At 41.5% G+C, this 12,524-nt stretch overlaps 1 protein-coding gene across 1 annotated transcript in view; it reads left to right on the top strand.

Moving 5' to 3' along the window:
• The window catches only part of itpr3 (inositol 1,4,5-trisphosphate receptor, type 3), a 69,470-nt gene extending 68,395 nt beyond the window's left edge, over positions 1 to 1,075 (top strand). Inside the window, exon 62 of the mRNA XM_085444166.1 lies at positions 229 to 1,075. Within this exon, the coding sequence (XP_085300292.1) occupies positions 229 to 345 (117 nt within the window). The 3' untranslated portion in view covers positions 346 to 1,075. The remainder of the gene's footprint in view (positions 1 to 228) is intronic.
• Positions 1,076 to 12,524: the final 11,449 nt, after the last annotated feature.

A 12,524-nucleotide genomic window follows, 5' to 3' on the forward strand; every position in this document is an offset into this window, starting at 1 on the left:
AAATTCATCCAGAATCAGCAGCTGATCTTTCAACTGCTTTCACAGTTAGCAGGACAACATTTTTAATGCACCACATTGGTGGCACCATAACTGAGGAGCAAAGCTCTAATCACAGCAGCACACATAAACACACTGAATCACAGCTTGGGTGGCGTTTAGTGACTCTGTGTGTGTGTGTGTGTGTGTGTGTGTGTGTGTGTGTGTGTGTGTGTGTGTGCGCGCGCGCAGATGACGGAGCAGAGGAAGAGGAGGCAGAGGATGGGCTTTGTCGACGTCCAGGGCGGAGCGAGCGGTGCGGTGCCTCCCAGCGCCGCAGGAGGAAACCATCAGATCTACAAAACATAAAGACACTCGACACATTGGCACACAGACGGATTTGATGTTCACTACATGGTCATCTCTAGATCTGTAAGCCATCCAGCTGGACTGATGGACACAAAGACAGAAACACTAGAACAGCTGAAGCACCTGCAGCTTTCACACAGTTTCATAGCGGCAAATATCCAACAGATTAACGTTCTGATTGTCAGCAGATTGCTGGTTGACAATAATAATCGGAATAGCTGATCTGACCCTCTTAAACCTGCAGCTTCTTCCCTGCTCAGGTCACAGGACAAATTTAGCCCTAAATTTTCCCATTCCAGGTGTTCTTCACGGCCCAGGTTAAAATAAAGCAGCTGTGGTTTTCTTTGTGCAGCAGAAGTTTGTGGATTCTTTCCACCTGGTCAATTTTAAATTAAGTGTATTTTATTAAGCTTACTTCTTGTGGAAACAGCACGTATTAAAGGTTTATGGCTTCAGGTGAAAAATACATGTGTAAAAGAAATTAGCCAGCACATGGCTATTTTATTTATGCAGTGCATTGCACAGCATGTCCAAAAATAATTCCTAAAGTAATTCCTTGTTTGCTAAACTAACACGAAGCTGTCTGAAAACAGCCCACAAGTAAGTTCAGAGAGAAAAACACAGCTAAACTGTTTTAAATCAGATCTGGAACCTTTCACAACCAGGGTGAGAAGAAAAGCCCTAACGTGAGTGTAAGACCCGGCAAAAACCCCATAATAGTATTATTATTATTAATGAAAACATTAGGGATGGTTATCATTTTTCAACACATTAATTAAAAAAATGTAATAATAAAAATGTATGTTTGGCGCGCTGATACTACCAGAGGTAGCTGTAATGCACTAAAATCATTGCCAGCAACAACCAAACAACAAAAGTAGAAGAAAAAGTGAGTGGCTAACCAATGTTTGACCAATAAAATGAAGCGAGATTAAAATGAGCCTCTGCTGCACAAACAGGGAAACACAAAGCCAAAGATGGACGCAGCTGTCAAAAGTCTTGTTCAGCTCTTATTCAAAGAAATATTGATATAATAACTGGCTAGCACGTGAGTCTAAGGAGCTTGGAGAGAAAAGTGTCTGGACTTCTTTATTTGTCTTGAAGACGTTTCACCTCTCATCCAAGAAGCTTCTTCAGTTCTGAGGTCAAATGGTGGAGAGTCCCAGATTTTTAAGCTCTTCGCTTTTGAGGTGAAACATGTAACTTCACGTAACTTAAAGAAGTCCAGACACTTTTCCCTCCAAGCTCCTTAGACTACGATGACCTGGATGACTGAGAACCTTCACAGATATAGCTAGCACAAGTCTGCCACAGTTATACAAGTCATTTCAGATCAGTGTGGGCTGGGTGACTGTCTTAAAAATAAAATATGAAACACAAGGCGATTACGCTCTGACACAAACATCTGGAGACAGAATAGTTCATTCCTGTTAGGCTTCAAGTCTTCCTGAAGGTCGCGGGTAACTTGTAAATTCTCAAGCCTCTGTAGATGATGACAAAAAAAGAAAAAAACATGTAGGCACGTGGACATCTGTGAACCTCTCGCTCGCCCGCTCATGAAAAACTTCCATTGATCAGACCCAAGTGTACCCACAGATGCACAAACTATAACACACAAATGTCCACATCACGTACCTGGTTTGAAGAAATGTTTGACTTTCCAGACGACTGTACTTAGAAATGTCTAATTTATCATCTAGCTGTTTAGTTTTTAATATTTCAGAAATCTGCTCATTAATGAGCACACAAGAAATAAGCTGTAGATGCCGGCATCCACACAGTAGGGGGCGCTGTAGGAAGCAGTTTGTGCATTTTGTGTCACATCTTTGGGTTTTTAAGATGCAGTCAGACAAAAATGGGAGCGTCATGGTGCAGCTGGAAAACCTCAGTTTCTTTTTTTTTTTTGCTTCTTTTTATCTAAACAGAAAATGAGTTCAATTTAAATTATTACTTAGACAGAATGTTTGATGGCTTTAGTGATAAAGAGAAAGAGCAAAAAGACCAAACTTCCTGTTTTGGGGTGAGCTCAAGCTTCTACCAAGTTTAATAAAAACTGCTAATGTGTGCAAATGTGTGTTTGTAAAACTAACCTTCAACTCACTTTAATAACTTTAAGAAAATGTAAATAGAAAGAAACATGCAGCTTGTGTTTGCCAATTTCATTTGTGCTTCTGTTTGTAAAGCGAGCTGAACACAGATGTGTGTTTTTGTTTTTTTAAATTGTACATCTGGGAAACTTGTAGGATTTAAGGTTTGTGTGAGATCAGACAGAAGCTATGGTTTGTTTTTCTTTAACGCTGTAACAGACGCTGGATGATGGATTTATGAGTAAAAATGTCATTTAGCTTTTTCATTGAGAAACAGACGAGTGAGAAGTATGAAGACGAAAATCCACGTTTTCTCACGTTTACATTGAATAAACTGTATTTAATGCAAACGATTCAGTTTTAGATTTAAAATGCAAATATTAAAGTTAAATGGTTTCACTTTAAGTTTGGGTCTCTGGGTCATAATTCTTATTACTCCAGCTGCTATTTTGAAAACTGTTTTGAGAACAAGAAGACAAATCTGAAAGGACTCACAGATAATCCTGAAGGGAAACGAAAACTCCGTCAGTTCTTTTCAACAGTCAGTTGAAAATGCACAAAACTAAAAAGATCTGACAATGTCAACGATAAAGAAAAAGAAAAAAACATATTTCGACCCATCAGATGCAAAAGAATGACACCATCAGCATTCTGAAAAATATAATTTCATTAAATGTAAACTGTTAAAGACTGTGATTCAGAGAATTTTTTAATTCACATACAGGAAATAAAGGAAAACCTTTCACAGCACGGTGTGCAACAACCTGTGTGATGACGAGCGACTGAAGATGAACGCGGGAGAAAAAATGGGAAACTAATTTTAGCTTTTGTTTTTGTTAAGGCACGAGCTGTTTCAATTTTTGAGGCTCGTCTCTCAAACGGCCTGACTGTGTCCTAAACTGAATCACAGCCAGTTTTTCTTTAGAACTGGATTAACAGGAAGTGAACGGCAGCTCTCCACAAAGCCAAAACTCCACCATCAGCTTCCCTTTAGATGCAACATGTGACCCGTGGATCTGTAAACGGCACACACACAGTGAGGTTGTGTTTCTGTGCAGGCTATAAATAGTGTTTACTGTTCTCAGTTCATTCGGCTCTGTGTGTGAGAGAGTTGTGCATGTGCAGTGCTGTGCAATATCTGGCATTTAAATAATATTTATGGTTAGATACATTGTTTCTATAACAGGTAATCTCCTGGCCTGTAGTAGTGATGTGTGTCTTTCAGTGTGTGTGAGAGAGTGAAGGATTACTGAGCTTTGGTGTGGAGCCTCAGAGGAATGTTGACCACAGTTGCTGTGTGTGTGTGTGTGTGTGTGTGTGTGTGTGTGTGTGTGTGTGTGTGTGGCTTCCTTACAAATATGACAGTTTCAGTTTTAGTGAGTCTCTAGAAAATCTGTCTGTCATTGTGAAGTTCTCTAAGGTGATGTGAGATTGTTGTGTGTGCGCCTGTGACCTCAGGTCAAGGTCACTTCTGAACTGTCTCGGATACATTTGCGGTCTGGCTAATCTCATCTTTTGATTGGATCGATCCCCTCCAGCTGTTTGCTGTCAGGCTGCAGCAGCTGCTGGCTAATTAGGCTTCAAAGAATCACAGAAAACGAACCAGCAAAGCAGCTGAAATTATTTTACAGGAAACTAAGCAACAGACACATCAGCAGATTATCTCATTTTTACAACGCGGGGTGTAAAGGTGCCCCGGATTATATTGGCCGGTGCTCTGTTCTGTGATATTTTACTTAATGTGTCCCACAGTTACAAGTACATGACTGAATTAGGCTGTGTTACGCAGAGAGGTGTAGTGTGGAAAGCAGCAGACTGTTAGACACGTCCCTGATCCTCCTGATCCACAAACTGTAGAGTGACTTTTATAAACAGACATAACGGGAGGACCTGAGAGAAGCCTGCTTCACATGTGTACAACAAATCAGATCGCATAGAAACATGGCTTAAGTCGATCAAATCATATGTGACCCAAGAATCCACAGAACAACAAAACTTTGAACATAAATCTAATATTTTTCCAACTTTTTCAGGCTGGATGATGAAAAATTATTTCAAGAATACAGCTTAGGATTGTGAGTCATGTACAACATGAGCATCAGCACACTGCTGCTGCGTTTTCATTCTAACCACTGCAGTTAATTTAGCTTTTAATTAAAAGGAGGTTTAATATATAGATCTCTGTCTGTGTTTGTGGGGTCATTTAAGATAAGATAAGATAACCTTTATTAGTCCCACACGTGGGAAATTTGTTTTGTCACAGCAGGAAGTGGACAGTGCAAAAGTTATGAGGCAAAAATTAGAATACAATAAGAATAAATACAGTACACAACTGTACAGAATAGAATAAAATACTATATACAGTAGAATAAAATAAAATAAATATACAATAAGATAAAAATAGAATACGAATGCTATATACAACTGAGTAAAAATACAACGATGACAGAAAGGATTATTGCACTTAGTATTATTGCATATGTATGGATGTGTGTGCTTGATCAGTTAAAGTCTTTATTATGGAGTCTGACAGCAGTGGGGAGGAAAGACCTGCGAAATCTCTCCGTCCCACACCGTGGGTGCCGCAGTCTCCCACTGAAGGAGCTGCTCAGTGCTGTCACAGTCTGCTGCATGGGGTGGGAGACGTTGTCCATCAGGGATGACAGCTTAGCCGCCGTTCTCCTGTCACTCACCACCTTCACTGGGTCCAGAGGGCATCCTAGAACAGAGCTGGCCCTTCGGATCACCCTGTTCAGTCTCTTCCTGTCCCCAGCAGAGATGCTGCCGCCCCAGCAGACCACACCATAAAAGATAGCAGAAGCCACCACAGAGTCATAGAAGGTCTTCAGGAATTTGGAGTGACAGCCAGGGATTGGGGGGACTAGCTCGGGGTTGCCATGGCGTCTCTGTGTTTCCAAACTAAAATAAGTTTATAGCATCCACCCATTGTTCTGGGATACACTGGGCTGTATGTGGGAGACGAGATGAGAGCGCTGTGGTTGGTCCGACAGCTGTTTAAGTCTGTGCTTACAGACTTTATAGTGTATTATTCAGGCATTAACACTATGCACAAATGCTATGTGCCAATGTGCATTTAAAAGTTAAACTACAATCGAAATGGTCCATAAATGTTTGCACAGTAAAACCATTTTCCTAATTTTGGTCCTGTACTCCATCATGACAGATTTAAAAAGGAAAACTGCATTGTTGCATTAACTGTTGAGTATTTCATTTATACCCAGGGGCCCAAATGTAAATGGACAAACTAACTTAATTAATGGATATCCTGTTAAAATGCAGCACTGTTTTCAGATACATGTTTCCTTTGTGTCTGCCTGTTGTTGTCTGCTGTTTGTGGCTCTTGCCTTTAGTTTCGTCTTCAACACTAAGACTGAGATCAAGTAATAGCTGTTAACTTTATCTGGGTTGCTTCAACTGCATGTTTTGGGCCACTGTCCATATAAACTGCAAAGCACCATCCAGGGAATCATCTGCTGCTTATGCATAGATACCTTAAAACTAGTGTTAGCTAATGCTATGACTTTGTTCAACCCTTTTCATTAAAGTCGAGAGTCTGAACTTCAGCGGGTTCTGGATCGTTTCACTTCAAATCAGTTTGCAGTGCATTAAATTGTCTGTTAATAGTTAGGGCAGTGGAAAGGCCAGAGCAGAGATGCATGCCAGCCACTCGCTCTGTGTATTTACCAGACTATCACCTGTGCTATTTGCACCTTGGCACAATGCGTCGCTCTGGCTTTTTACGAGGGGAGCTGGCAGGTTAAAGACCAGTCGCGTGTTTTGGAAACGTCTCCAGTCATGTTCCAGCGTAAATGATAAAGAAACAATAACCCACACCAGTCTATGAAACAGCTTTTGAGTCAATTTTGAAAATGAGACTGTTATTACAGGAATGTAAGTCCTAAACCTTTATCCAGATTGAGATGTTTTCTTGTTGTTTTCTTTGGCCTCAAATAGGCCTGGTGGTGATGGCGCTCTTGACATGAATAACGTCAAATAGAAGCTAAAGTTTAACCCAAAATAAAATTGCATTACTTTTCCACTATGTGCAATATGATCCTCACCCTTAGATCATAGTTTTAAAGTTATTTCTGAGTCCATCAGTTCAGCAGGGAGCAAAAAAACAAAACAGAATTTTTAAAGAAGGCATTTCAGAGTCAGTGGTTCAGTGTGTGTGTGTGTGAGCGCAGCATTTGCAGGGATTTATTGCGGCTTCACACAAACTTGTCCTGGTTTAGAGCGTATTAACTGGAGAGAGAAAGAGAGAGCATCGAGATGGATGAAAAAACGTAAAACTGAAAAGGTGGTTGGGACGGGAGTGGAAGGATGGTTTAGGTAAAAAGAGAACGGACACAACAGAGAGAAAAAGTCATGAATTCGGCAGGCGTCTTAGTCATTTCCAAGAAAAAGTCAAAGCACTCTGGAAAATGAACTATTAATTATTCCCTCTCTCCTCTGTCAGACAGCTGAGGGATGGAGGGATGAAGACGAGAGAGACAGCTGGTAGGAACGGTTGAATGGGTGGATGGGTGCAGGGCTTACATAGATATGTGTGGCGTTATCAGTAAGTTTGTGCGTAAACCTTTATTTATAAAAGGGTCACAAAGGGCTCAGCCAACAGGACGGCAACAAGACAGGAAACCTGACAGGATCACAGTGAACCAAACACCATAAGACGGACTTCTCTCTGCGCTGAAGTCAACTCGGAACATTTTGTTTGATATGATACACAAAAATCAATACGACACAAAGATAAATATCAGTATTTCTACTCTTTCTGACAGCTCACTTGCTAACATGGCCATCGCTGTTGTCCATCTGTCTATCCATAGATCGATCGTCAATCCATTCATCCCTCATGTAACTATCCACCTACACCAAACTGCTAAAAGTATTCAAACCACTAAACCACTAAATTGAGCTGTTTCAGTCACTTCCATGGCCGTAGGTGTCAAGCACCTAGGCATGCAGACCACTTCTACAAACATTTGTCGGTCACTCAGGAGCTCAGGAAGCATGGTACAGTGATAGGACGTCACAAGTCCAGTCAGGAAATGTCCTTGCGGGGATGGGCGTCCAGGTACACACCGGCTCACTCCTTGGCGGCCGCTTATCGGGGCCTGGGGCTCGCTCGGGCCACTTCGGAGGTGGGGTGCCCCCGGCCTCTCGGCCTGGGGCTCGGTCACTCAGGCACGGCTGGCTGCCGGCGGAGCTCACAGGCGCGTCACTGCAACTCCCCCTGGCTTCTGCTCCGTGGCTGCTGAGTGAGCCCTCATCTGGGACTCTCCTCAGCTCTTTCTGGGACAGTGGCGCGGCTGCCCCTCTGTTGGTCTTCCTTGGTCTCTTGTGTTCTGGGGGCCTCTGGATGTCTGGAGTTTTGATCTCCTCCACACCTGCTTCATGCCCTGGAGGACGGGGCTGTGGCCCCCCCACACCCTCTAGCAGATCATTACATGAAGGAACCTTTTAAAAAACAAAAAACAAGTGCGTCCATGCTCACAGGTGTACACACGGGTGATCACACACACAAACTACACCCTTTTTGGCTCCTACCTCAAAGCACACTGTGTTCTGTTGATCTTATGTGCTGCACAATAATGTTTAACATTTAGTATTTACTGTCATATTCCCATATATCATTGTGATGTTGTTTATTCTATTACTCTTGTTCTCTTCTGCTTGTTTTCATTTTTCTTTCTCAGCAGGTGATCCAGGTGATTGATATATGCATTTTTTTTCTCTGCCCGTTCTGTTGGTTTTTGTCTTTTGCCCTTCTCCCCCGTCCCTCTTCTCAGCTGTTTCTCTTTCCCTCTTTCTTTCTCCCCTTCTTTCCCCCAGTCAAGTCTGTCCCGTATTCAGTAAGTGAAAATAAAATGAACAATAAAAGGTGAATCAAATGGACCATTATGGCAAGGCTGGGATGGTCAGTTTGGTAAAGTAAATCCGTTGGGCATCTTTCTTTGCCTTTAGACAATAAAAGAGCCAAATGGGACAGGCAAAAAAAAAAAGAAAAAAGGAAATGTCCTTGCTACTAAATATTACACGGTGAACTGGTGTCATAAAAAGGTTGAAGCGATTTAGGAAAGACAGCAATTCAGCCACAAAGTGGTAGACACATAAAATCACAGAGAACATAGTGTGCAGAGGTCCAAAATCATGTGGCTTTCAGATTAGCTCAAAACCAGTAAACAGAGAACTTCATGAAATGGGTTTCCATAGTCCAGCAGCTGCATCCAAGCCTTACATCACCAAAGCATGGGCAGTGGTGTACGGCACGCTGCCACTGGACTAGAGAGGAGTGGGGACGTGTTCTCTGGAGAGACAGTTTGCACTTCTCTGTCTGACAATCCGATGGATGAGTCTGGGTTTGGTGGTTGCAGAGGCAACGGTACTTATCTGACTGCATTGTGCCAAGTGTAAAGTCTCAGGTGGGGTTCAGGAGTTGGGCTCAGGGCCTTAGTTTCAGTGAAAGGAACTCGTATAACTTCAGCATACCAAGACATTTTGGACAACTTCATGCTTCAGACTTTCTGGGAACAGTTTGGGGATGGGCTCTTCCTGTTCCAACACGACTGCGCACCAGTGCACAAAGAAAGGTTCATAAAGATATGGATGAGGGAGTTTGATGTGGAAGAACTTGACTGGCCTGCACAGAGTTGTGACCTCAACCCAACAGAAGATATTTGGGATGAATTAGAACAGAGACTGCAGCCAACCTTAGAGTCTGACGTCACATGCTTTTCTTAAAGAATGGTCCAAAATTCCCATAAACACTCCTAAACCTTGAGGAAAGCCTTCCTAGAAGAGCTGACGCTACTAGAGCTGCAAAATGTGGGCCGACGTCATATTAAATCTATCTGCCACAGTACTGCTGGGCTCAAAGCTGGAGCCATGGACAGTAGCTCTGTAGCCTGCAGATTCTTTTGGTAATCTTTATAATGTGACTGCCCCAACTTACACCACCTAATGCTATGTAATTTTCAGTTCCCCTGCCTGTTGATATGTGAGCTGGTCCTCAAAAACCAGCCGAACAGTGGAGCGAGCTGAGTTTTCATGAGATTAAAGAGGCAGCAGAAGGCTGGTTGTTCTCAGTGTAAAAATAGCACGATATCAAAGCTGAAAGCCTCGAGTTTAATCCCCACTGCAGATCTATTATTTCAACTCTGCACAGAGAAATCTAATGTCAAAATCCACTGCGGTCCAAATCCTGCCTGGACTCGCTCAGTGTGTCAGGTTATCAGTCAGTGAGACATGATGTGCATCATTGCCTATTTATTACTGTCAGTAACTGATGGAGGAAAACAGAGGATGATGGGAGCTTACAAGCAGCTTCTAAGGCTGGTGTTTGCTTGAAAAGACAATCACAGTTTATTAGAGTGAATCTTTTCTATTATTAACAGATAAAGAAGCCAAAACTCAGAAGACCAATGCCATTATTTTCTAATTAAAGTAGTGGTAGGTAGTTCATGGGTTTCCAGTTAGCATAGCATTAGCTGAATGTGGTTACACAGTATTTTATGTGGGGAAGCAATTATAAACATTCAAAAAAGAAAAGCAGTCGTACAAAGTGAACTGCTCATTTGTTTCCATTTCAGAAACGAAAATGATTTAAATTTTAACTGCATACAGATAAATGAATTTATAGCTGCTCAATCTGCTGATATAAGTTAGCATAGCTCACATCTACATAACTAATTATTCAGACTTTATTCAATTACATCTTTGCTTTCAATGTTTATGTGAATGAATATTCTATGAATAGAAGCAGATACTGAAAACTAACTACTGAAGACACGAATGACTTTCACCCATCAAAAGTCCTAGCACTGTGCTGTCATTAAAGCCAGTAAATATAAGAATTTTTGTTTACAGGTGGTCTATGAGAAAAAAAAGTTGAAGAATAAACAGGAAATTTCTGTGAATTAATATTTTTTTAAAAAGTCTGAGGCTCCAGCATTTATTTACCTTTAGAGATTTTAGAGCCTGAGGAGCAATGCTGACAGGTTTCTCTGATTTACCACATCAGCAGTTCATTGACAGCTTGGCTTAAGTTTGATGCCACGGGGTTAAATAAAGAATAACTGGGGTTTAATACCCAGAGATAGCCTGGATGGAATACATGTCAGAAAGATGGAACAAAACACAGATGGGCAGAAGCACAGAGGGGAAAGTCAGCAGTGGACAGTCAGTCTCCATAGATAGACCGGGATGCAGTGGGAGAAAACCGGGATGAGGAGGGAGCAGATGGGGCTTTGGTTCTGCTTTAGTTTGGTATTCTATCCTGACCACAGCAGGCCTTTTATGACCATCCAGCAGACCAGTCTGCCCAGTCAGCTGCAGGGGAGGGGGTCACATGCTGCAGTGACCTTCACAGTGAGGTTATAAAGCAAAGTGATGCTCTTTGAGTTGCGCTATTGTGTTTTTCTGCACATCCTCAAAGATCTTCAAAACAGAGCCACCCAGCACGGTAAGTACACTGCCCCCATTTTAATCATCAGATTTCTGTGATGTATGCTTTGATATTTGACATGACTGTAATAGATCCTAAGATGAATTTTACTTGTACACAGCAACTTGGATAACTGAGTTTTTAATACAAAAAGTGCAAAAATGTAAAGGATTCAAATTTCCCAGCAACCTCAGCATCTGAAGGTGTTACCCAGTGTGTAACTGTATGAGTCCAGTATGAGCAACACTGTGTGACACTCATCTAGTGAACTTGGGAAAAGTTTAGTGCAAGTTTGCTACTGAACTGAGGACAAGATGCACGGCTAATGGCTAACACCATTATTGTCTGCTCCTTGGTAACAGCTGTAGGATTGTGACGCAGTGATGAAGTTAGATGTACCTGTTTACTAATGTCCTACAAAAAAAATTGTTTTATATTTTTTACTTTGTTTCATTTTGCCAAAATTGCACGTTATTTCCTGTTGCATCCCGACTGGCTGCAGTCAGATTGTGAGATGGTCATCCTAAATTTCAGAAACAGAATTGTGTCCCTGCTGATTCACTAATGTCATTTTGTATTAGCTGATTTCTGGTCCATTTGACAACAGATGCGTTTCTAATTTAATCAATTTAAATTGAATTTAAAAGACCCGGAGAGTTGGTTTCAAATCTGCTTCATTTTTAATGAAATAAGGTGAAAATTTAGCTTCATGAGCTTCAACAACTACAGAGTCTTTTACTGGTGCTCAAAAGTATGTGAATGTTCTTACTGAACCTCGTTAAACTAGAAAAGAAGAGAAGCCTCAAAATATAAACAAGTACTAATGAAACATTATTATTTTGCACTTATTTTATAAGAAGCAGACTGAGAAACAGGTTTCTGTGTATTTATCAACAGTGCAATACTTTACTCACCATATTTGAACTGTGGACTTTATGTGGACTCAGCTTGGACTCAGGTGAATGGATTTAGGTTTATTAGGTCAAATGTGGCCAAGCAGAAGATTTCTGCCCACTAATATAATAGTCTTCTTTTAACTCTGTCCTGATGTTGAAAAGGAAAAGCCAAGTGGACTTGTTCCGCATTTTTCTAGAGTATTTGAGCACTCAGAGTTTCTTATGAAAAGCCTCATTCATTCAAGCACTTTGTTCTATGCAGAATCACTTTTACACTAAGACATTTCAAACCCAAGATTCAGTATCAAGGACTCTTCAACGAGTAGAGGAGGCAGGGATAGAACCACTGACCTTCTCATTTATAGACAACCTACCTTTTGAACCACAGATGCTACATAGACGCTTCACCTCATCTTGTGAGTCTTTGTTAAGGCACTCAGACTCACACAAAGGGAGATAACGGAAGGGTTATATTTACTAGAAGAATTTGCAAAGGGATCCTCTTGAGCTGATGTGGCAGCTGTTAGCTCTCTTGGAAAGCCTGAGTAATGCAGCGAGGTAGGCCAGAACTACTGTGAATGACTGCCATGCCAATTTGTTGACATCACAGTTTAGTTCAGTCCATGCCTGGGATTTACTCGCAGCTAAATAAAGATTTATAGTGCAGCCGATGGGATGAATGATCGTGGCTTATAATGACGGGAAAGATAAATGTGCGCATGTTCTATT

This window comes from Copadichromis virginalis, linkage group LG20 (assembly GCF_057382275.1).
Source record: "Copadichromis virginalis isolate Kocher_CV1m ecotype Utaka linkage group LG20, C_Virginalis_male_GT1.1, whole genome shotgun sequence".
NCBI classification, from domain to species: Eukaryota; Metazoa; Chordata; class Actinopteri; order Cichliformes; family Cichlidae; genus Copadichromis; species Copadichromis virginalis.